At 40.3% G+C, this 25,814-nt stretch overlaps 1 protein-coding gene across 1 annotated transcript in view; it reads left to right on the top strand.

The window, feature by feature from the left end:
- The window catches only part of rpgrip1 (RPGR interacting protein 1), a gene marked incomplete at both ends in the record, with an annotated part of 35,129 nt that overhangs the window by 1,524 nt on the left and 7,791 nt on the right, over positions 1 to 25,814 (top strand). The window contains 17 exons of the mRNA XM_080839811.1: positions 241 to 358; positions 935 to 1,140; positions 7,599 to 7,698; positions 14,716 to 14,838; positions 14,925 to 15,030; positions 15,405 to 15,428; positions 16,532 to 16,678; positions 16,832 to 16,905; positions 17,238 to 17,446; positions 18,657 to 18,763; positions 18,860 to 18,910; positions 19,052 to 19,231; positions 19,414 to 19,531; positions 21,814 to 22,326; positions 23,188 to 23,354; positions 24,062 to 24,410; positions 25,114 to 25,265. Coding sequence (XP_080695937.1) covers positions 241 to 358; positions 935 to 1,140; positions 7,599 to 7,698; positions 14,716 to 14,838; positions 14,925 to 15,030; positions 15,405 to 15,428; positions 16,532 to 16,678; positions 16,832 to 16,905; positions 17,238 to 17,446; positions 18,657 to 18,763; positions 18,860 to 18,910; positions 19,052 to 19,231; positions 19,414 to 19,531; positions 21,814 to 22,326; positions 23,188 to 23,354; positions 24,062 to 24,410; positions 25,114 to 25,265 — 2,744 coding nt within the window. The remainder of the gene's footprint in view (positions 1 to 240; positions 359 to 934; positions 1,141 to 7,598; positions 7,699 to 14,715; positions 14,839 to 14,924; positions 15,031 to 15,404; positions 15,429 to 16,531; positions 16,679 to 16,831; positions 16,906 to 17,237; positions 17,447 to 18,656; positions 18,764 to 18,859; positions 18,911 to 19,051; positions 19,232 to 19,413; positions 19,532 to 21,813; positions 22,327 to 23,187; positions 23,355 to 24,061; positions 24,411 to 25,113; positions 25,266 to 25,814) is intronic.

Raw genomic sequence — 25,814 nt, forward strand, 5'->3', positions numbered from 1 at the left:
GCCATCAAATTCATTTGAAGCTGTTATTTTAAGGGGAAATTGTAACATAATGTAGCAGGATTGTTTTCTTCTTACAACGTTACTAAGAAATTAACAATGAGGTGCAGGGGTGTTCTAGGAGCTAGAACAATATCTCTTGGACTGTTAGTTAAACCTTACCACACCTGTTATCAAATCTTGTTTGAAAACTTCTGTCCTGACTTATCCTGTCTTTGCCCCCCCTCCTCACATCATTCTTAGATCGTCAGCGTGTTATTTCTGTACCACGGGAGCAATTGGAAGACCAATGTTTTCGACTGCAGGAGGAAAATGCTCTCTTGAAGCAACACACTCGGACACAAGAACTTAAGCTACGCAGGTACATGTCACCCAAAATCAAACACATACATTAAAAGTCATCAGTATTTTCTCAAGTGCAAAATATATTTACACAAACAAATATCCAAACCTCAGTTCAAGATTTAGACAGGTGACAAATGATACAGATGTGGTTCTTATTTCACCATATATGATGGTATTTACAGTATGTACTACCTATGAGTAGTTAAAGTAGAGATTGCCTTCTGGATCTAAAAATCACTCTGTCTAGTGAAAGTGATTTAAATGCTTAAGTGTGAAAATATCCAAGTGTTTAGATGTCCAACTGAGCAGTGAGCACCATTGGATCTATAAGAAGAAAGTGGCGTCACACTGACACCTTGTAGAAAGGCTGTCCCCAAAAATGATTTTATTGTTTTTAACGGTTTTATGCTCATATACTACCAAAATATGGTTTTTGGACAATTCTCGAAGCTAATCAAATCAAACACTGTCAATGCCTCAAAAAATCTGAATAATGAAAAATGGCAGTGGATATTTGCCATCTGCAGGAACTGGAAAACTTTCTATTCTGTTCAATACCTGTTTCAGTAAAGGGGTCGTTTTTCTTTGTCAGGCTTTCTACCCAGCTGCTCCGCCTGAGGGAGGGCAGGCCAGGCAATGCTCTAGGAAGGGACAGGGAGACGGAGGATGCCATCCAAGAGCTGGAGGCCCGTGTTGCCACCCTGGAGAGCCAGAAGGCATTACTGCAGAGCAAACTGAGCCTGGCCAGGCAGCACATACTTGACATGGGAGGCCGTGGCCCCTCTCGCCTGCACAGAGGTATGGAACATATGACCTGTGGAGACCCTGCAGTCATATTTCTGCCTATTTAAAAGGCTTTCAGGTTGACTAACTTGGGAGTTGAACCCAGGTGTCCCACTTGTCAGACGAGCTCTTGTTGATCTGTGTAGATATATGACTGGACACAGCATGCCGTGATAGAGTAGGGTGAATACAATATAATTCAGTACAGTTAATGTACAATGGATGTGCAATATAAGCAGTTTACAGTATGAGAAACAGACCCTGAGTAAGGGGGCAGTGAATGGAGTCTGTGCCAAAAGTGCTGTATTGCAGTGCGGTAATAAGTTAGTGCCGTGTTTGACAGTTTAGCAGGGTGACAGCCTTAGGGAAGAAGCTCTTCCCCAGCTTGCTGGTATGGGAACGGAGAAACCTGTATTACCTGCCTGTATGGTAAAAGGTAAACAGTTTGTGATTGAAGTGAGAAGGCCGTCTTATTACTGTCTATGATCAGGCCTCCTACTATGATGTAATCTGTGTCAGAGCCATAAATCAGAACGCAGTCGTGGGAGAAGAGGAGACACACTAGAGAGCACAGCACACAGCTGGTGCTCAGGGTGAGAGTGGATGACAGAAGGATGTCTATCCTAATAGACTAGGGTCTGTTATTCAAGAAGTCCAGAAGCCAGTTACAGAGGGAGGGGCTGATTCCAAGCCAGTTGAGTTTGGTACTACTACTATTACTACTAGTTTTATGTGGCTTAAAATCAGTGATGGATTGAAGTCCTTGCCACATGCGTCGCTTAAGTGATACTCAAAGCGCTGTTTATATTCATATTTGGCTTTACCTGAGTACCTCTAGGAGATCTTCTTTGTCAATTATGGAAGATTTTTACAATGGAAATGAGCCCTAGTGACTTGTGACATGGCAGAGATAGTGACACACACACACACACTCCGAATTTTATCTCTGCATTTTACCCATCCAGGGTAGTGATACACACAGTTAAGCAAACTAACCAGGAGCAGTGAGCTGCCTTTGGCGGCGCCCGGGGAGCAGTGATCGGGGTTAGGTGCCTTGCTCAAGGGCACCTCAGCTGTGGATGTGGGCATGGGAGAGCAGTGCTCTACCACTTTCCCCGCCAACATGTTCTCTTACTGGTCGGGGATCGAACCGGCCACCCTCCGGTTACCAGCCCAAAACCCTAACCAGTAGGCCACGGCTACTCATCTCAATTCTGTCTCAAACTGTTTCTCCTAAGGAATTTGAGGAGGAATATATGTGATTAAATAGAAATACAATTGAAACAATAATGAGATCACATCTAGGTGTCAGATTTTCTTATGCTGTTGTCTGTTGCTAGAATGTCTTTCAAGGTGCCTGGGAGTGAGGTCTACTCACTGCACAATTCAATGTCCGTTAGCCGTGCACTACACATATGTACAGTACCTTGCATAAGTATTCACCCCCTTGGATGTTTTACCCTTTTATGGCTTTTATAAATCAGTCATGGTCAATATAAGTTGGCTTTTTGGACAAAAAAAATCACAAAATAGCTCTCTTTAATGTCAAAGTGAAAACAGATTTCTACACAGTTATGTTAATTAAATAAAAATATGTAACGAAAATAAGTGATTGCATAAGTATTCACCCCCTTTATAAAGACTGACCTAATTCAACAGAGGTCCAGCCAATTGGTGCTAGAAGTCTCACAATTAGTGAAATGGGGATCAGTGTGCAGTGAATGTGTCTCAAGGGATTGTAGTATAATGACACCTGTATCTGGAAGGTCCATTCACTGGTCAGTATTCAGTAATCAGTATTCCTGGCTACTGTTACACCATGAAGACCAAAGATCACCCTAAGAAACTCAGAGAGAAGGTTATTGAAAAGCAAAAGTCAGGGGAAGGATACAAAAAAATGTCCAAGGCACTTAACATCCCCTGAAATTCTGTTCAATCCATCATCAAGAAATGGAAGGAATATGGCACATGTGTAAATCTGCCTAGATCAGGCCGTCCTTAAAAAACTGAGTGACCATGATAGAAGGAGACTATTAAGAGAGGCCACCAAGACACCTATGACTACTCTGAAGAAGTTTAAAGCTTCAGCAGCTGGTATGGGAGAGACTCTGCATACAACCACTGTTGCCTTGGTTCTTCACCAATCAAAGCTTCATGGAAGAAAGCCACTGTTGAAAAAATGCTCCACTTTCGTCTCATCAAACCACAGAACCTTCTTCCACTTGACCATGGAGACTCCCACATACCATTTGGCGAACTGTAGTCGATCCTTTTTTTCAACAGTGGCTCTCTTCCATAAAGCTTTGATTGGTGAAGAACCCAGGCAACAGTTGTTGTATGCAGAGTTTTTCCAATCTCAACTGCTGCAGCTTGAAACTTCTTCAGAGTAGTCATAGGTCTATTGGTGGCCTCTCTTTCTAGTCTCCTTCTTGCACGGTCACTCAGTTTGTGAGGACGGCCTGATCTAGGCAGATTTACACATGTGCCATATTCCTTCCATTCCTTTCATTTCTAGGTCAGTCTATATAAAGGGGGTGAATACTTATGCAACAGGGACGTGCAGTCATAGGAGGCAGGGGAGGCAGAGCCTCACCTGTCATTTTCAAAAGTAAAAAAAAAAAAATATTTAAAAAATATATGTTTTTTTTAATTATAATAATCATATATATTTATGTATTATAAAATAAATATTCATATTTCTCTAGTTATCTGTGTTACGAGTGTCATTTCTGCATGATTCCGATCATTTTGAGCATTTTTATTATCAAAATCGATCAGCCATAGACGTGCCGTGGACTGAGGCAAATGCATTGCTGTCTATGGACAGCTGAGCCAGTGCCTCAGTAGGGATTGCGCAATCACTCCAAACTGGGTTTTACGCATGCGTGCGCAAGCGCAGTTGAGCTCAAAATGCATTGAAAAATATTGCTACTGAGGCCATAGACATCCTATTACGTAATAGGATGTCTATGACTGAGGCAGGCAGTAGCACGGATTCAGTGAAGGGGGCGAGCATGAGCGCAATTCTCGGGTATGTAGTCTGACGTTGGACTTCTTCTACACACTTCTACTTGACCTTGACGGCGAAAATGGAAGATTGCATTGCTAACCTGAAGCAGTTCTCAAAACTGGACTTTCAGTCCAAACCAGAAATTATTGATAATGGGAGACCAATGCCGGAGCTAAAAGGTTTGGTTCAAACGACGGGACAGAAGGTAAATCGTTCTTTTCAGACGGAGTGGTACTCCCGAAAAGATTGGCTATGTGGCTGACTGCATTGCTAACCTGAAGCAAGTCTCAAAACTGTACTTTCAGTCCAAACAAGAAATGATTGATAATGGGAGACCAATGCCGGAGCTAAAAGGTTTGCTTCAAACGACGGGACAGAAGGTATTGGAGTGTTTCACGTTTCCCAACGGGACTACATATTCATGCGAAACACGGACCTCGCTAAAGGCTGCTGGCGCAGGAAAAATGCCTTGGAAGTCGTGAGTGGATTACGTTTGTTTCACCTCTAATTAACTTTAAATTATGGTCAGTAGAACATTTTGGTATTGTGTGCTATGTCTGCGGTGTTTAACTGTTTGCTTGTGAATATGTTGTGTAATTAGTGTGCTTGCCCGAAGGGAAGCACACTATTGTTCCTCGTTTTTTACTATTTTTTTTATTCTAGTAGTTTTTCTTGCAGCTAACTACTCCTCGCCCGATTGAGATAGCGACGCCATTCAAACACCAAAACGTCCGGCCCGATCCGGTGCAAGCTGCTATGACTTTTCGTGGCGGTACTCCTTGCCACTCCTTTTTTATTCCTCTTTTTCCATCACCTTTTTTCTCCATAGACTTGCATGGCAGAACTTTGAGGCATTATGACATCATAATAGGCTCATTAAACTGGCTTGCACCTGTGATTCACTGACAACTCTCACTGACACCTGCGCACGGTTCCTCTTCTCTCTCTGTCCCTCTCCATTCAACTGTATAACTAGGAATATTAAGAGACACCTTCCATACCAGGGCTCTACTCACTCATGCATACTCACTCATGTTTACTCACTCGTGCATACTCACTCATGCATACTCACTCGTGCATACTCACTCATGCATACTTACTCATGCATACTCAGTCATGTTTACTCACTCATGTTTACTCACTCATGCATGTTTACTCACTCATGCATACTCACTCATGCATACTCACTCATGTTTACTCACTCGTGCATACTCACTCATGTTTACTCACTCATGCATACTCACTCATGCATACTCACTCATGCATACTCACTCGTGCATACTCACTCATGTTTACTCACTCATGCATACTCACTCATGCATACTCATTTGTGCATACTCATTTGTGCATGCTCATCCAGCAGGGAGAGCTGGAGAGCTGACACCTGCCCCAATTCCAAGGCACTTGTTCTCTCGGTCATGGCCGCAACAGAGCAAGCACACTCTCGCAGTTCGTTCACGAAACGCATTCTAGTTAAATATGCAATTGTTTTTGTCTAAACTGCAAATTCAAAACTCTGTCAGAGTCATTTAAATTAGCATCCCAAAACCGTAGTTATATTGTCCCTAGACAAAATGAAATGAGCCACATCATTGGTGGGAGGGCTACATACGCTCGCTTGATACTATAAATATCTTATTTGACAGGGTGTAAAAGTTCAATTAGCACACCGGTTGTACGTTTAGCTGTAAGCCTATAGCCTTGTAAAAGTGAGGTTAACAAGTCAGTTGAGTATTGAGCCGCATAACTTCGTATAATAAAAAAAAAACGATCGTTTAAAAGTAATAGTATTAGACAATGAAACATAACGTTTTTTCAGTCCTGGTCAGATGACACATTTTAAACCATATGCATTTTTAAATATATAATGTATACATTTAATTTTTTTTTAAACAACTAGAGATCGGAATGACGTAATCACTTCCGGTTTCTGTGCCTCATCAGCTAGGAACCTCACCGCACGTCACTGTTATGCAATCACTTATTAGTGTGCTTGCCCGAAGGGAAGCACACTATTGTTCTTCGTTTTTTACTATTTTTTTTATTCTAGTAGTTTTTCTTGCAGCTAACTACTCCTCGCCCGATTGAGATAGAGACGCCGTTCAAACACCAAAACGTCCGGCCCGATCCGGTGCAAGCTGCTATGACTTTTCGTGGCGGTACTCCTTGCCACTCCTTTTTTATTCCTCTTTTTCCATCACCTTTTTTCTCCATAGACTTGCATGGCAGAACTTTGAGGCATTATGACATCATAATAGGCTCATTAAACTGGCTTGCACCTGTGATTCACTGACAACTCTCACTGACACCTGCGCACGGTTCCTCTTCTCTCTCTGTCCCTCTCCATTCAACTGTATAACTAGGAATATTAAGAGACACCTTCCATACCAGGGCTCTACTCACTCATGCATACTCACTCATGTTTACTCACTCGTGCATACTCACTCGTGCATACTCACTCATGCATACTCACTCATGTTTACTCACTCATGTTTACTCACTCATGCGTACTCACTCATGCGTACTCACTCATGTTTACTCACTCATGCATACTCACTCATGCATACTCACTCATGTTTACTCACTCGTGCATACTCACTCATGCATACTCACTCATGCATACTCACTCATGCATACTCACTCATGAATACTCACTCATGCATACTCACTCATGCATACTCACTCATGTTTACTCACTCATGCATACTCACTCACTCATGCATACTCACTCGTGCATACTCACTCATGTTTACTCACTCATGCATACTGACTCATGCATACTCACTCATGCATACTCATTTGTGCATACTCATTTGTGCATGCTCATCCAGCAGGGAGAGCTGGAGAGCTGACACCTGCCCCAATTCCAAGGCACTTGTTCTCTCGGTCATGGCCGCAACAGAGCAAGCACACTCTCGCAGTTCGTTCACGAAACGCATTCTAGTTTTCAGTACATATTTTGATTTAATTTACATAACTGTGTAGAATCAGTTTTCACTTTGACATTAAAGAGGGCTTTTTTGTGAATTTGTGAATTTTGTCCAAAAAGCCAACTTATATTGACCATGACTGATTTATAAAAGCAATAAAAGGGTAAAACATCCAAGGGGGTGAATACTTATGCAAGGCACTGTATATGTAAAAGATTGGACCGCCGTCAAAATTATTATTAGCCACACATGGATGGGCATGTATAAGCAATGCAGCTCCATGTTACATAACCTTTCTAAACTCTACACGCATGTTCCCTGTCTTCCCTGTTAGATGGGTCCTCTGTGTGGTTGGATCATTCTTAGGAGATTTCCTATTCTATATATTTATCCTCCTGTGATCAATACAGAATAAGATCTCTCAAAACTATGACTTTAAAGTTACTAGTGTGGCAGGCACCATGGCACGTAATTGGAATAATTATAAATACTACAGGATTCAGAAGGTTTCCTCCTTGTTCTGTCTTCTCTAGGGTGTTTGATTGGTGAGGGAGAAGTCCTGCATCAAGGCCAGACATCTTCCCGCAACAGACTAAGCCTTCTGGAGGAGAACAGAGGAGATATTGAGAGACTGTAAGTTCAAATGAATACCAAAGTAAACTAATTATTAAACATTTAAAACTGTCAAAACTATGAAATGTATTGTAGTCTTGATGGCATTTATTATCAGACCATAAATACTAGCTACATATTCTGCAATGGATCACATCAACAATATGATTATATTATTTATACAGTGAAGAGGGATATTTTAAAAAGTAAATTACTTCTGTAGATGTTTAGATTCAACTTTATTGTCATTGCACAGAGTACAAGTACTGAGACAACGAAATGCAGTTGAGCATCTAACCAGAAGTGCAAATAAGCAGTAAAAGTGCAGAGTATGTGCATATGTAAAGTGGAATATGTAAATAAATAAGATATGTACAGTAAGAAATAGATATAGAACAGTATTGATACAAGACTAGCAGCAAAATAAGTAGGTAGTGTAGATATAGTGTAGATATAAGTATATATAAAGTGCAGGTGTAAGTATAAGTGGTGGTAGTAGGTGAAATGAAAATGAGACATTTGCATTTGGAGGACCCTGTAGCACCTCCCAGAAGGGAAGAGGGTAAACAGTCTGTGGTTGGGGTGAGAACTGTCCTTGACGATGCTGCGCGCCCTCTCTGTCATACCATACTGAGATGCAGTTGGTAAGGATGCTCTCAATGGTGCAGCGGTAGAAATTCACCAGAATGTGTGGATATACTGCTGTACAATGGTGTATACACCACTGGAACAGTCATGCTCTCAGCTTTCCAATGACCTCCCATGCATCAGCAGACCAATCAGGCAGTTATGTACGGAAAGACTACCCTGACCCGTCAGTTTTGCTCAACCTGCAGAATATATATTTTTTAAGTCCTTTAATGTGAGACATAATTGGTCCCTCAAATTGAGTGGCATACATCACTGGAGCTCAGATTTCAAGAAGTATATTGATCATGATTGTATACAAATCAGATTTTTCTCTAACATAACATTAACAACCTGCCACCGTATGACTGAGACATAGGCCTTAGTTTAGGATATTCAAATTCAGGCAGAAAATGTAAAAACATTGAAGTATTTAAACAGGTTTTAAGGTATTTTGAACAGGGTTCCAAATTCCAAATGTTTTTTTTATACAGTGGTGGTAGAAAATGTGTCAACCCCTTTAAAATGTCAGGAAATCTGCATAAACTAAATCATAAAAATGATAAAGAGAATCCAATGAAATATGTATTCTTAAAATGTAGTGTTTACTTTTTTATTCCTTTATTGACCAAATGATCAAAAATGATGTTTCTCTCCAATAAATGGTGTGAATAACCCCATTAGTTCATGTAGCCATTGGCAACAATGACTACTATCCAACTTTTCCACAGGCTCACAAAACGGTTGAAAGGACTTATGGCCCATTCTACCAAACAGAAGAACTATTCTGCATTGTGCCAGGAACTTCTGCAGTAGAATGTCAGATTATCCATCTGTGAAGTGAATATCAACAGACGGGTTAAGAAGACTGGAGCTCTAAACATTTAAGTCAATCCATTAAAGAATGGGTCAACATATTTCAGTGCAAAACTCTAGCTGGCTCAAATGAACACAATGGGCCCTATCTTGCACCCAGCGCAATTGACATTGTCACCGACGCATGTATCATTCCTATCTTGCACCCGGCGTACAGCGCCATTTTCCCTCCAGAGCGCGCTTCGAAATGAACTTGCGTCGACATGGGCGGGGGCGGAACAGAGAAGGCGTTTCTCTGGCGCAAGTGGTATTTTGCAGTTTCAAAACAACGCCGTGCGCCGTGCGCCATTGACCACAAAAAAGTCTAATGTCAGAGGCGCAATGTCTAAAGTCTGTAACGCGTATTCAGAACGCTATTTTAAGGGCGCATGTGCTTGCCCGCACAGTATAGGACCTGTAGGCTATACTTTACTTCTGTCGTCTTCACGAGAGATTTACACCAATTGTTTGGCAAGCCATATATAATTACAAGGAAAATAAAGTATTTACCACATGAGGAAATCATTGTGATATCCGTATCCAAGACATTTTAAAACTAGGCATACATCTAGCGTACACAATTGACCCAAATGATTCAGGTTAATTGAAGCTGCGTGACATTTGATTTTTTTGTATGGCTTTGTTGCATTTATTTAATGCCAGTATTATTATAAATCTTGTAAACTCATCTCTGTGTATGTGGACTTTATTTATGTACCTTGGGTTTGGTCAGCTGGTGCACTGGGTTGGGTGCCGATTTCCATGCCCCCAAATCCCTGCACGCTCTCGTGAAGCCACGAGAACGTGTGTTACCTTCCAGCTTGGATGTCCCACGTCTCCGGACGTCATTATAGCGTTTAAGGCAACGTTTTCGGGTGCCCCGTTGCAGAAACAATCACGGCAATATCTTGACATGCTTGCTTGACTTTGCTTACTTTTGGAGGGTTTCTCGCATCCCCATATATAGGCCTATCTATCTCCCGGCTTTTTACAAAGCCATACAATAAATCAAATGTCACGCAGCTTCAATTAACCTGAATCATTTGGGTCAATGTGTAGGCTACGCTAGATGTATGCCTATTTTTAAAATATCTTGGATATGGATATCACAATGATTTCCTAAATACTTTATTTTCCTTGTAATTATATATGGCTTGCCAAAAAATTGGTGTAAATCTCACGTCGGTCTCCTCGGATGTGAACTTTTCCGGTCTTCCACCAGGTAATTCCGCCATCAAAATAACAAGCCGCTATGGACTATGCGCTCCTCGCTCTTAGAGCAAGGCCACACTAAGCGGATTTTCATACTTTCCGGAACGTAACCTTGACAAACTGGCCTCCCGGCCAGATAAATCTGCCATTTGGAGCGTTACTTTCCGTCAAGGTTAGAGTAAGGCCAGACTAAGCCGATTTTCTTACTTTCGGGAACGTATTCGGGTTTAGTCAATCGCTGCCAGACAAAGCTGTGCTGCGCTGTTCTACGGCCACACACACCCATTGAAACTGGTGAATATGCTGTAGTACATATGCAAGGCCTGTTGGTGGCGCTGTGAAGGGTGCTACCGGAAATGGAGAAGGAGACTCGTAGAAGAAGACGACAAGTTACAACTAGTTAAGTTGGTGCAGACAGTTCAGTTTGTCGCCAAGTAGTTGACCATACTGTGCCTTATACATTTCCTATGCTTAAATCATCATTGTTCGACCTGTATGTGATGCATTATGTGCATACCTAATGAAAGTAAGGGTTTTCATGAAGTTGCTACTGTGATAGATCGTGTGTATTAAATACCACATTTTGGGCTACCTTCTAGTGCTATTAGTAGTGATTAGCACGCTAAGCGGAGATTTAGCTATGTTCTGTTCTTATGTTGATATTACGCTGTAATAAAGATATGTTCAATCCTGCTAAGATTTCGACTGGATGAGATATGAATGAGATCCATGTTGCCTAGTGTAATGTCCACTATTATATGTATCTGGTAATATTAGTTGTGTAATTCAGTGCAGTGTAAATTAGTCCCCATAAAGAAGACTGCTTTGGTAACTCAGTGAATAAAACGTGCCCTTCTTAGATCGTTGTTTGCCAGCCATAAACAGAACAGAAGACTTACATTTTTTTGTTTTTATTGCGATTGGGAAGATGTACGTGACTACTTGACAGCTTCCAGCGTTCACGTGGGATAATTACGTCATCAGATTCGCGGATTCAAACCCGATTTGCGGCCAGACAGGCCCTGATAGCAGGGAAGATTGCAACCTTCCCACTCTGGAGAGGGGTTTCTAACCTTGACGGAAAGCAACGCTCCAAATGGCAGATTTATCTGGCCGGGAGGCCAGTTTGTCAAGTTATTTTCCGCAAAAGTATGAAAATCCGCTTAGTGTGGCCTGCCCTTTAGAATCCCCTCTCCAGAGTGGGAAGGTTGCAATCTACCCTGCTATCAGGGCCTGTCTGGCCGCAAATCGGGTTTGAATCCGCGAATCTGATGACGTAATTATCCCACGTGAACGCTGGAAGCTGTCAAGTAGTCACGTACATCTTCCCAATCGCAATAAAAACAAAAAAATGTAAGTCTTCTGTTCTGTTTATGGCTGGCAAACAACGATCTAAGAAGGGCACGTTTTATTCACTGAGTTACCAAAGCAGTCTTCTTTATGGGGACTAATTTACACTGCACTGAATTACACAACTAATATTACTAGATACATATAATAGTGGACATTACACTAGGCAACATGGATCTCATTCATATCTCATCCAGTCGAAATCTTAGCAGGATTGAACACATCTTTATTACAGCGTATCAACATAAGAACAGAACATAGCTAAATCTCCGCTTAGCATGCTAATCACTACTAATAGCACTAGAAGGTAGCCCAAAATGTGGTATTTAATACACACGATCTATCACAGTAGCAACTTCATGAAAACCCTTACTTTCATTAGGTATGCACATAATGCATCACATACAGGTCGAACAATGATGATTTAAGCATAGGAAATGTATAAGGCACAGTATGGTCAACTACTTGGCGACAAACTGAACTGTCACCAACTTAACTAGTTGTAACTTGTCGTCTTCTTCTACGAGTCTTCTTCTCCATTTCCGGTAGCACCCTTCACAGCGCCACCAACAGGCCTTGCATATGTACTACAGCATATTCACCAGTTTCAATGGGTGTGTGTGGCCGTAGAACAGCGCAGCACAGCTTTGTCTGGCCGCGATTGACTAACCCCGAATACGTTCCGGAAAGTATGAAAATCCGCTTAGTCTGGCCTTGGCTTTAAAGGGAATGTGAGATGACGCTCGGATTGGTTTATTGCATATTACGCCCAAACCACACCTATGGCTGAGTAACCTCCTTTGGACCAACCCTTTTGACACTTGCACTGGACGCAAGTGTGTTTTTTCCGCCGTTAAAATAGCAACTGCGCTATGGAGCCGCCCACACAGCTACTTGCGCTTGGCGCCGTCCTACTTGCGTTTCTGATCGGCAAGATAGGGCCCAATATGTATTGATGTTTAAATAACATCAAATTGCTGCATGATTGTTGAAACTAATTTCCTGCAATTAATGATTAGCATGCTATTTTGAAACACAGTGTACTTTAAACACAGGCTAACATTAACCTCACTTATGTAAACAACTGAGCACGTTTACACCAAGACAGCATGTTACCGGCAGGTTAAGGGGAAAACACTGTGGGGACAATAGTAGAAACACAAATGTTTTATTGTTGTGGCTGGTCGCTGGTTGGCCTGAAGAAGGCCTAGCTCGCACTGGCCAGATAGTGGAATCATGGATATTGTCGAGTACAATAGGCAGGAATGGTTGATTCTCCATTCCCCCCAATGTCAAAAGGGGTATAGAGATATATAAATGAATTGAAATATAAAGAAAGGCAACCTATCAAAAAATGAAAAATAAAATCTTAGTAGATGTAAAATATATTTAATTCTGGTGACCTCCTTTGAAAAGATTCCATATGCAAATAGTTTATACAAACAATTTGTTTGTGCCTGTCCAGAGCTTAGTCTTCTCCACCTTGTGCGTGCTACACATCTATTAAAACTAGCTAAAACCCTTGACGTGATGGTAACACGGTTGAAAGGAAAATTATCAGCTGACTGGCATCCATCAGTACACATATCTGACACAGCACAGCTTCATTTATACAGAGGCACTTTCCTACTCAACTATAATAGCTTCTTTTCCAGTACAGTTTTTGGCCATGTTTCACTGCTAAACTGTCAGCACACCGATGGCAAGCCTTTGTAAATTATAAAAGGCTAACAGGACAAAAGAGCATAAACAAAACCCACTGCTCCACACCCGTCCCCAGCCTATTCTCAAAGCCAACATTTCCCTGCTCCAAGTACGGCAGCTTCTCTTATTGCTTGCCGCTTTCATCTGGCGTATTCGTTTTAGGCTACTTCATGGGATGACAAAAATGCCATACAAAGTTATACATTGATTAACAGTGAATTTCATGCTGCAATGGCCAATAGGAAAATTGCAATACTATGATGTTGTTTGGTTGTTTATTTTGCCTAAAAGAACAGCTTGGAGGGCCTCGTAAGAGGTTGTGGTTGTTCCTGGTATGTTAGATACTTCATTCTGGTCTTTCTTTAACAGAATAACAGTGCTGACAAAAACACTGGATAGCCTAACAGCTAACTAGCTTGCAAGTTTCCATGTGCCACAGCACATCCACATAGAGTAAAAAAGAGGAAAACCTCTGGTATCATGCACAGTGCAACTTTAAAGGTCATGCATTTTTGTATCTGAGACTAAGTGGTAGAGCTTGAATCATGTCCCTTATATTGTGGTTCATTCTCTCTACTTGATCGTCCCTCATCTTTGGGATCAGGGACCTGCACAGGAGGGGGCTAAGGTTGCTCAGGCAACTGCCCGTTTTCCCTCCTCAACTGAAGTTGCCCCTCCAAAGGAAATATATAAATATTTTAAATAGTATTACGGCTGCAGAACTTCATGTATGCTCAGATTAAATAATCTCGGAATAAGCGTCCAGGGGACAGGGGCGTAACGGCGGCGGTTAGTGAGAGTTTAAAAGGATATAGGCAAAATATGCGTCCAGGGGACGGGGGCGTGGCAGCGGCGGTAAGTGAGAGTTTAAAATAGTATAGGCAAAATATGCGTCCAGGGGACGGGGGCGTGGCAGCGGCGGTAAGTGAGAGTTTAAAATAGTATAGGCAAAATATGCGTCCATAGGCGTGGGAGTGGCAGCAGCTTAAAAATCAACGTGTTGCCCTTTTTTTTTCAGGGCAAAGCAACTGCCTTTCAAAATTCCTGTGCACATCCCTGCTTGGGATGATATGGTGTGGTGCTCTAACAGGAGCATTGGATGCTGGAGTGGATTGTACTTTATTAATCCTTGATGAGAATTGTTTTTTGTCAGTTTCATAAAAATGTCACCTTGCTCATCACATCTCTTCACAAACTTGTTCATGCCTCCATGATTGTTGCATCAAAGATCAAAGAACTGTCTGTGTTCTGAAATCGTATTTTATTCTATTCTTTTTCAATTCCCCACAGCAAATCAAGCATGCATGAAACTCAGCAGATGAGAGTTACGAAGTTGGAGTTGGCAGCACAGTCTCTCATAGACACTGAAGAAAGTATGAAAGAACTCAAAAGACAACAAGCAGATGGACACAGGTACCAATAGACAAAACACTCTGAATTTGTTAATATATTTAAATGAGCAGCCTCCTTTTGATCTGTCACTTTCTGCATTCCCTCAGGTTGACAATCAGGGAAAATGTAGACTTTATTCGACTTCAGAAACAGCTATCGGACAAAAGTGCTGCTCTGCTGTTGGTACAGGAGAAATTCAGCATGCTTCAAGAGGTGGGACATACAGTACACTTTAATTAAAATGTAATTAACAAAGAAACAATAAAACATTAATGAAGAAAGGTTTTACTTCTTTGTCATTGGCCTTAAAGTGTGCTCATCTGGGCTCTACTCTGGTAAAGGGCTTTAAACTGACCAATAGCCACAACAGACCAATATGGTCCAATAAGTGTTAATGGGGCCAAAATTGAAGAAATTCACTAAATAAATAGATTGGTCAACCTCTACTTTAAATTTACTGGATGATCAACTGGATGATAATTATATTGAAAATCAGCGTTACTTTGTCTTTGAAAAGCACTATTTTACGCATGTACAGTTTTGCATGTATTCTAAATGGTGTCCTATATGTTGTTATTTGTCAACAGGCATATGAGGCCCATTCACAAGAGGTAAGTCAAACCCTGCAGAACAATTGCTTTTTGGTGGTAGAAGTAAGGAAAGAATGAAATTCTAAAATCACACAGTCTGTAAACTCCACCAAAAGCTCTGGTGGCTCTGAGGCTATTGGAATCCTGTTCTCTGTGTTAGGAATGTTGGTGGTCAGTGTGATCGTCAATCTTTCACAAGAAAGATTAGTCTTCTTATGGATCACTATTAGTACTGCTATTGCAGTTAAATGCTTTAGGCTGGTAAGACCTTAAGGTAGCTCATTGCTTCAGATGTCCTAGAAATCTCTGATGCACACAAAATGTGCAAAACACATTTTAAAGATGGCACATTCCTAACAGGTCAGAGTGACAACTTTAACATAGATCACACTCACATTGTTAAAGCTGTTGTGTTACACACTTAAACCTGCATACTTAATTAAACACTTAACAAACTCACATTGTTAAAGCTGTTGTGTTGCACATTTAAACCAGTATACACTCACATTGTTAAAGCTGTTGTGTTACACACTTTAACCTGAATACCTAATTAATCACCTAGCACACTCGCAAGTGTTCATCAGCCCTTTACAAGGAGGAAACTAGACAGAATTGTGTGTAGCGAGAAGAAAGGCACTTATCTCCAAGAAAACTATTGCTTTCAAAAGAGTAAGGCAACCTTGATGAGCCAGAGGACTACTTGCATGGGTCAAGATAAAGCCTTTTGGCTAAAATAAGAAGATCTCAAATGTGAAACAGGATGTTGATAATATGGTACTGTTTCGAATCTTGCGCTGCTTGAGAGCCAGAACAGGAAGTCATTATTGACAGAACAATGAATCCTGCAGTGGTCCAATGGGTAAACCAAATTTACTAAAAATCTAATTAACATTAGAAAGGTTGAGAGTCAGACAGCCAGGGCATAATAGCATAACACTTTTGATAAGAAGCCATCAACTCAATTCTAAATGTTAGCATGTCCCATGACCTATATGACTTTTGAGTTTTATTAAATACACTATTTCATTACAGTGTTGATTTACAAAAATATAGGAATGTTCCATAAATGTCTTCTGTCTGTTTAGTTTTGAAGTTATTTCACTAAGAATAAAATGATGTTTTAGGGTGAAAGGGCTCTGCGAGAAAGTCAAGAGACTCTCCTGGAGAAGGTGGAGGAACTGAATATCCATTTGAAACAAGAGAGACAGAGGATTCTGACTTTGGAGAGTCAACTCACCACCGCCAGCATGTCCCTCCAGAGCCAAGAAGAGGTACTGCAGTCGAAAGGCTCTAGAATTATCTAACTTTTCCTTCTCAGTATATGTTGTTTTAATGCCTGGATTATTTAAAGCTTGTATTTAATACATTTGATTTGAATTCTATCCCTAATCACTGAATTGTATTATATCCCTAATTATTTCTAGCTCAAGGAACATGTGTCAGACCTGGAGGAAGAACGCAATATCTTGAAACAGTGTTATAATGCACTAGTGGAAAGGTGAAAATCACTACTTCTGATTTATGGGCCGAGAAAAAATACAAATGAAGCATAGTATATGAATATTTCTGCCTGTCTTCTGTGTGGGACTTTCACTGGCTGCTCGTCAAGCCTGCTGAGTCAGTTGAGACTTGGGTCTGACCAGTACTGTATGTTCAGTTTCATAATACCCCCGATGGCATGGGTAAACTCTGTGGAGTCCCATGCCATGGATTAAACTACCAAGACCAAGTCCATGGCATTACATCTGCCCACTCAAATTCATATCACTTTCTTAAGTAAAGGATCTGAATAGTTCTTCCACTGCTGACCTCTACCCTCTCCTCTTTCAGTACTCTTTCAACCCAAGGCCAGAAAGAGAGGCCTGTGGAAAACGAGAGCACACCAGATAAGGTTGAGGGTGGAGACTGGAGACAGCAGACACAGAGCCTAGAAGAGAGGCTTTCTGCTGATACCAAAGAGAAAAAAAAGTTACAAGAAGAGAAAGAGGAGATGAGGTGGCAAGCAGAAAAGCTGGAGGAAGAGAGGGAACAAGAAAGAGGTAAGAATCGAAAGCACAACCCAGTTCTCCAGCACTTCGTAGATGAAGATAGAGATAGAGAGAGGTTTAGTGATATGAGCTGGTAGTTACTTTACCTAGTTATTATTAACAAATTATCAAATGAATAATATCTGTGTAGGTTATTCCAATGTATACGTCCTTTTACTGTCATCATGGTAGAGTAATATTGATAAAAGCAAGGTGAGGCAAGCATCAGTGAGGGGTATGAAGGGGTGATTCCACACAACACATTTATAGATTGGCAGTTTGCATCAGGAACTTTCATGAGGAAACTATGAGGAAAGTAAATTCATTTTATGAATAAATGCAAAGCTTCTATGTGATGTTTTCTGATGATTACTGAATTAATCTGAAAATAACTACCTCATTAAGATGGATATTTAATTTTTAAATTAACTGATTGGACAAAAACTGTTCTCTCCCTATCGCTGTCTGTTCCCTCTGTCAGACTGTATGAACAGACTACATAATGGGAGCAGGAAGTGATCGGGGAAAGGCTAAGCAAAGAATAAACAGTTAACTAAAGTTTCAGTTTTTCAGTTTTTAAAATGGTTAGGCCTGCAGAGAAGACTATGAAAGCCACTGGAAATCAACATGTTTGTTTGGAAAACGGGTTAATTTGATAAAGAAAATGGCATGAAGTTCAAGTTGGTCAAACATGAAACAAATGTGGATTTGGTTTAATATACATCAGGTTAGCACGACCAGTCATGAAACAGATACCCAAATGTGACAATACTGTATATACCCGTAACCCATGACATGATGGGTTTCTTGAATGAACTGATACATCTAATAATGCCAGTCTAATCTAGATTTTGAACATTTAGCCATCTGGTCAATCCATCACATGCAAAGAACCTGAAACTGGACTGCTTGATCATCAAACTTCTGGTGTGACTTCCTAAACTTGTCTGATTTGATTGGTACATGATAATACAGTACATGATGGTGTTTTGAGATATGTAATAGGGTATTAACATTAACAATGTTACACAATTGTTTACTTTTTTGATAGTTATTGGAAGCTAGCTATTATGTAATTTTAGGGATAAACATGGGTGGTATAAACACATTAATACCCCATAAAACACATAAAACAACACATTAGGGTCATTTTGTTTTGAGAAGACTCAGAAATAACTCATCAATGTCTCTTAATGTGTATTATGTCTTCATATATATAAAGTTTTGGTGAAAGCTCTGCGAGAAAAACACAGCCGATTGGAGAATGAAGTCCTCGTGTACAGAAAGGAGATGACATCATTACAAGAGAGGCTTGACTCGGTGACTCATGTAAGAGGTTATAATGTGCCACCAAATGACAGGCTTTACTAATCTAACATTAGTGATACTGTGTCATGAAAATGGTCTTATCTCTTTCTCACATAGGTGTTTGACATGAGTGTTGAAGAACTGAGTGAAACTTTACTCCAAATTAAGGTCAGCTTGTGGAACACACGTTTTTTTCCCCCCAAGCATTTGTCACTTGACAGTTGTTTCATAACTAAACATTAAAATGCTAGCACAGGTCAGGTAGTAGCACGATGTCATTGTATTTGTTTGTGTTTGTGTTTGTGTCAGGCTTTCAGGCTTCAGAAGGAGAGCCAAGAGGGCATGCAATTATTGAGCTCCAATGGGAGAGGGGAAGACCCATATCGTGAGATGATCAATCTACAGGCATCCTATGCTGAGACAGTGTTTGAATTGCAGAAAACAAGAGACCTGCTATTGCTACAACACAGGATTAGTACCGATCTACAGGTTTATACCTCCATACACACATACCCGACGCACACACACACACACACACACACACACAGTTAATGTCTGCATACACACTAATGAACACAGATATTGGCAGACTCACTCAGTCATTCATCTCCATATACGCCAATCTCTCTTTCTGTTAAACATGTGATTGTACCTTTGTTTTGCCTTTGCAGGCTGAGCTGCAAACCATCATATTCAGAGCAGATACAGAGAAACAAGAGTTCCATAAAAAAGTTTCAGAGAAAGAGAGAATGCTGAAAAGCAGAATGAGGCAGATCATCACATTACAGGGTGAGTGTTGTTATGCAGGTGCTGTTTCTTAGTCAAGTCAACTTTATTTGTATAGCACATTTAAGAAAACAGAGTTGTATCAAAGTGCTTTGCAGTCAACTTAAGTAGATTTAAATTAAATGAAGACAAAAGGTAAAGGAAATAAAACAACAGAAACAAATAAAAAACAAGAAAAAAGTTAAAAGCGGGTGATGAAAAACAAACAATAAAACCAAAATGAATAGCAAGTTAGAATTAGGTCAAATAGAAGTAAATAAATATTAACAACCATAACAATAGATACGTTTACCAAATAAAACACAAAAAAGACTAACAGGTTAAAATTAAGAAAAGACTTGACCAAAACCATTGAACCTCTCACTGATCTTAAAGCACAAATAAAAGCACACTTACACAGTAGCCTACACAACATTCAGATCTCCCAATATGATCGTTTGAAATATTTATACTAATTCAGTTTCACCTTCAAGTTGAAGTTTAAATTTATATCATGTCTATTTGTCAGTAGAATCTGAACGCTTTCCAATGTAACCTCCTCTCACACAGACTCTCTCTGTGCCTTTGCTGTCAGGTGGTGTGTGCCAAGTGGACTTAAGCTCTCTTACATCTCCAGCTTACATGCTATATAACACTTACCTTAAATTAATCAAACCCGGATGACATTTGATGTATTTACAGTGGACTTTGAAACTAATGACTGAGTTGTCACCATAACCACCGTAACCTGGTAACAGGTTTAGCTTTCTAAGCCAACAGCTCCAACAACTGCAGCAGTAAAGAACACATTGTTTTACTAATGCAAAATTACAACACCCTTTAAAGTAACACTATGCAACAATTATACTTCAGGATTAGGGTTTGGATAAGCAGTTTTACCTTAAAAAAAAACAGCTTGAAAAAAATTGGGGCGCTACAATGACTTTTAATATGGAGAATCGTCTCCGTGCCATTGCCATACCAGGGTCCATAGGCATATAACCGCTAAATGTAAGATTGCCTAACACCACCCGGCTTTCTACTGTCTGCCGAACTAGTAAGTAGCTTATTTTCCGTCTTGCTTTGTCTTGTGTTGCACTTGCTTGATGTTTGACTGTGTTTGACAGTTGTTGAGTAACTAGTTTGTCATAATGTCAAAGTCTGCGCATTTCAAGAGATTTTGTTAGTTTTAGCCGCTAGCATATCGTTAGCGAATAGCAATTGATCCGGAATGCTTCTTTAACAGACATATACAAAAATATATTCCAATATGCAGTATTTAGAATCCATCATAGTGTGTTATCTTACTAGTGGATTCAGAATCACACAAGTACGCTTTACCCATCTACCATTTTCCTTTTTTTTTTTTTTACAATTTGGCAAGCTATGGCAAGTATAAATGTACTTGCCATTTATTTACAATGTAAACATCATGTTAAGTTTGAATATAACTGCAAGCAGCTGCCATCGGGGTCCAAACATTTTCATCCAGAGCCACCAGCCGCCAACCAATGATAGCACAACATTTTGCCAGTCTGCATACAAACATGCTGCATCTCTCCATTGGGCGAACAGCCCTTTTCCGAACCATATGATCGCACATGACATTTCACCATATAGGGCACAAAGTTTGGGGCACCAAGAGTCAGTGTTGCTGATTCATGGGTTTGCATGCTTGGAAAGTATCTTTTCCTCACCTCTCAACCTAATCTCAACCTCCTAACCTAAATATCTATAAAGATATGCAATACACCCTTCAAGTCCCACCTTTTTTATAAAGCAGTTTTTTTTATGTAAGTTTCAGTTTTTTCAAAAATTCTACGAAAGGTCTTTATTTGGCTGACAGAGGAAAGGAGAGAGGGAGAGGGGGACTGCCATGTACACACACACACTCACACACAAGCACACACATTTTCTTTACCCCTCACGCCCCCCACATAGTTTTCTGACAAGATCTGCTTGGTATGTGACCTTATGACCTCTGGCCATAAATCTCTTATTAATATGCATATTTGTATAACAGGTGTTCAAGGTAATATCTCTCTTGATAAATGATGATAAGAAAGACTTCCTCGAGGACAGTGTTAAATTGCTAAGTTCATAGGCCAGGTTAAATTGGTACATGTTGAATTGTATTCTAATACTTTTATCTTGATATCTTGATATCTTAAGTTGTACTGTAAATTATATCTGTAGTTGTACTGTAAATTATATCTGTAGTTTTACTGTAAATGTCTTAAGAAAGGTAGTGCTGTTGAAGTGATAAACATGTGCCCCTGATGACAACCATTATATTTGTATTCCAGCTCAGCTCAGGGAACTGGTGTACAGCCCTAAGGTCTACAAACGGACCACGCCGACAGAATACTCTTGGATGGGGAAGGATCAAGAGAATGTGTTTCCAGTTGAAGATGATAATGTAGTCTTTCAACTGCAAAGAGGGGAGTCTCTGCTTGAGGTTCATCTTCGAGGGGTGACCTTCACACCCCTTGGTCTAAGACTCATGGGACAGGCACAGTCAAGGGAATGCGGAATGCCCACGGAGCTCACGACCTTCTGCACATACTCTGTCCTGGATTTTGAGACCCATTCAACACCACTGGGGTCTGGAGTGCAGCCCCACTATGGCTTCACCTCTCGATATGCCTTGTCTATTTCTGACCTGGGAAAACTCGCAGGACAGGGGGGCATTATGACTGCAGACCTTCACCAGAAGCTTGGCGGGGTGCTCTTTGTAACCTGTGGCCGAGCACAGATCTCCTTGTTGGATGCAATGGAATACAGAGGGGAGCGAATAAGTGGTACTGCAAACATCACAGGTCAGTATATAAATAGTTTTTGATGAAGAAATAGTGTATGTGTCTTCATGAAATATTTTTCACATTAACTTAATATGTTCTCTTAGAAACACTCCCATGTAAATGTAAACTGCAAGTTTTTATACTTTTTTAAATTCAGAATTAATAATTGAAGCCTTAGGAAAAGACCCTCATTTCCAATGATGGCGAGGGTGCAAAGAAAAGAGCAGCACAACTGTGAAAAATTCTACATAACTAAAATAGAAAATAACAAAATAATACAAAAAATCTTAAAACTTTCATTGATAAAGGAGCAGTGATAAAATCAGTACACTAATAACAATAGTAAAGGATATTGAGAAGGAAGTAAAATAATAAAAGAAGTTAAAATTCAGAAGAAAAAAGTAAGAAAACCTTTTTGAAATTCCCTCACTGATGTAACTGTGCCCTGCTTCAGGGTTTCTGGAACTTCAAATGAGTGCTATTTTACAATAAAAGACAGTTTCCCCTTAGAATTGACAAAGAGGGGCTCATAAGGTTACTATTATAGGATGAGTGGCAGTATAAAGCAGGGAACAATGTCAATGATGGCATTTGTAAGTGTATAGGTAAACAGGCTGGTGTATATGATGTCTTGTAAGCAGAAGACTTCTTGCATCAGGCTTGCATACCATGCATAAAATCTGGGGCACTTCTGGACAATGCTGGACCAATGCCTAGTTTTGAGATGCCTGATCAAACATATGAGAGTAACATGTAAACACAGCAACCAAGTAGAACCATGAGTCCCAGGCAGATCTTACACCATGTCATTATATATTGTATTGGTTATTGCATTTGTCTTAATGATTAATACATATCTAATATGTACACTGTAAATAGGGAAGGATGGGGAAATCCTTGGGGTCTTGGAGATCTGGGTGCGACTGCAGCCCCCCACTGGACCAACCAAGTCTGTGCTGGAGAGAGCGGCAGACAGACAGCTGGAGGGACTAACAGAGACTAGGGTGACTCAGCAGCCACTGCACAGGAGAGAACATATCTATGAGGTATCGTTACAATTAAACCGTTTTCAATAAACACAAACTGTAGATTCACTTTTTAAATTAAATGTTAATGCTTATAATTTTCAGTAAACCATCAATTAAATTAGCCTTATTAATTAAATAGCTAACATAAAGGCCAGGTGTGCATTGCAAACGCTAGCCAGCTGTTTCTTTTGGCGGTTACTATGAGATTTTATTTAGACTAGAGTTGGCTGAACTGATGGATCAAAAGAGTGCTTTCTTTTTCCCCTCCACAAATTGTTAACCAGAAAGCTAGCTAGACAGCAACTTTAATGAGTCAAGTTGGTTACAGTCAGACATTCCAATCATTAAGGTTAAACACTTGGTGCAGCATAATAGGAATCTGCCCCATTCTCAATACTAATATGTATGGTCAGACAAGGATCATCACGCAGCCGTGGTGTCACCTCTATGGTCAGATCAGGATCATCACACAGCCGTGGTGTTATCTCTATGGTCGGACCAGCGGGTGCGCTGACAGTGATAGTCATTTCTGATTATACTATTGTGTGACTATTCTCACATTGCAGCCCTTTACTTAGATACGATTTAGAAATATTTGTATTTTAGGTGTTTTATACGGCCTAGTGTTGAAGTAGCATTAATCACTATGATAAAGTGATACATTGCACCCTGTGTGTGTATGTTTGTATTTATGTTTGTATCTTGTATTTTTTGGGGGGTCACAGGAGCTGCAGAGATATGATATGGGATCACCCAATGAACTGGAGGTGGTGCTAGATCGCTGTATTGGTCTCAGTGCCCGCTGGCCGGAGCTGCTTCCTGATGCATACTTAACATACCAGCTGTTTGACCTGCCACCTCATTCATCTCCCATCATACACTCCAGTGCAGATCCTGTGTTTGAAGACGTGGCAAGTTATTCAGTCACTATGACCTCAGATGTGTGCGAGTACCTGTGCCGCACCAAACTGTGGGTTTACTTGTTTGATGAGAGTGAAGATCAGATTCCACCTGCTTACTTGGCCAAGACGTCCATCCCACTGCAGACCCTGGCAACTGGTAGACCAATAAGAGGTGTGTACTCGGAACTCAGAGGTAGTGGGGGGGTGGGTGCGGTAGATTTTGGACAGATTCTATGTTCTATATGTAGATGTGTATATATATAACATTATTTTGTTTATCCATGTTAGTGTTGTTTCCTAGTCTATTATATTACAGACTCAATGTTTGAGCAAATCCGTCCACAACTCACAACTGCTGATTTCTACTGACAACATCCATTATGCAGTAAATAACTGAAACGCTTGACTTCTCTAGTGCCAGGCAAAACACTCTTACACTCAACTCTTCTTTTCGGCTCTCAAACCTGCTTCATCCTGACTCTAACAATGCAGTAGGGGAAATGTAGAATATATTAATAATAACAATGAACTATATTTTGAAACAGACACATTTTCCATTCTTACACGAGCATCACGTAATTAACGATTACTCAATGCTAATTGCTAAAATTTCCCTCGGGATTAATAATGTATCCATCTAATCCAAATGAATTAAAAGCTTTGACCAGGACTATTACGCTTTGTTGGATGAAAGACATATGAAAGACATATTGTTTTAATGTCTACATGAACACAAAGAAAGACTTGGGATCCTATGTGGTAACACACCCAAAGGCAGGTACCCAGTGTACCCACTCAGTAATCAAGCCTATTAGAGGATGCCATGGTAACATCTATGGTGTGAGTATTAACTATGATAATGTTTGTGTTTATAGGAGATTACATGCTGTGGGACTCAACTGGAGGTACCAGGGGAATTGTTCGAGTGTCACTGAGATGGAAGTACCCATTTCAGTCAGTGAAAGCACCACAATATTACAGAGAGAGGGATCAACCAGAGAGGGAAATACCAGAGGTCAAAAGGAAGGTACTGGCTGACAAAGGACCACATGCAACAATGAGGCCAATTGCAAAACCTAGGTTAAAGGTAATTTTTTCATATGAATTATGTTATGCTAAATATATGAACTATTAGTGTTTCCTTTCCTTTTTGTTATGATGTTCTTGTTGCTTATCTCAGGTGTAGAATAGTTTACCAGTCTGTCCACTACGGCAATGGGTTCATCCCCATAACTTCCCTTGTGTATACTTTCGATAAGCAGGACACAGCTCTTAACTGAATTCTCTATTTGACACCAATGAGCTGATCTAATGTAGTATGCTTTGGCTGGCGGAAACTTGAGAAACTAAAGATTAATGATGTAGCGGGTCCTTTAAACCCTAATGACAACAAAACGCAACGCCTGCATAGAATGAAAAGTTTTCACAGTTAGCACAATATAGTTGTTGTCTATCCATGGGGAAACAAACTCCACCCACCATAGCAACACACCCACGTAAATTGCCTGTTGGCCTGTTTTTGTTCATAAAAAACTCTTAGATCATTGTTTTGCTACCCCAGAAAAAAAGAGATAGC

The sequence above is a fragment of the Sprattus sprattus genome (genome assembly GCF_963457725.1).
Source record: "Sprattus sprattus genome assembly, chromosome: 5".
NCBI classification, from domain to species: Eukaryota; Metazoa; Chordata; class Actinopteri; order Clupeiformes; family Clupeidae; genus Sprattus; species Sprattus sprattus.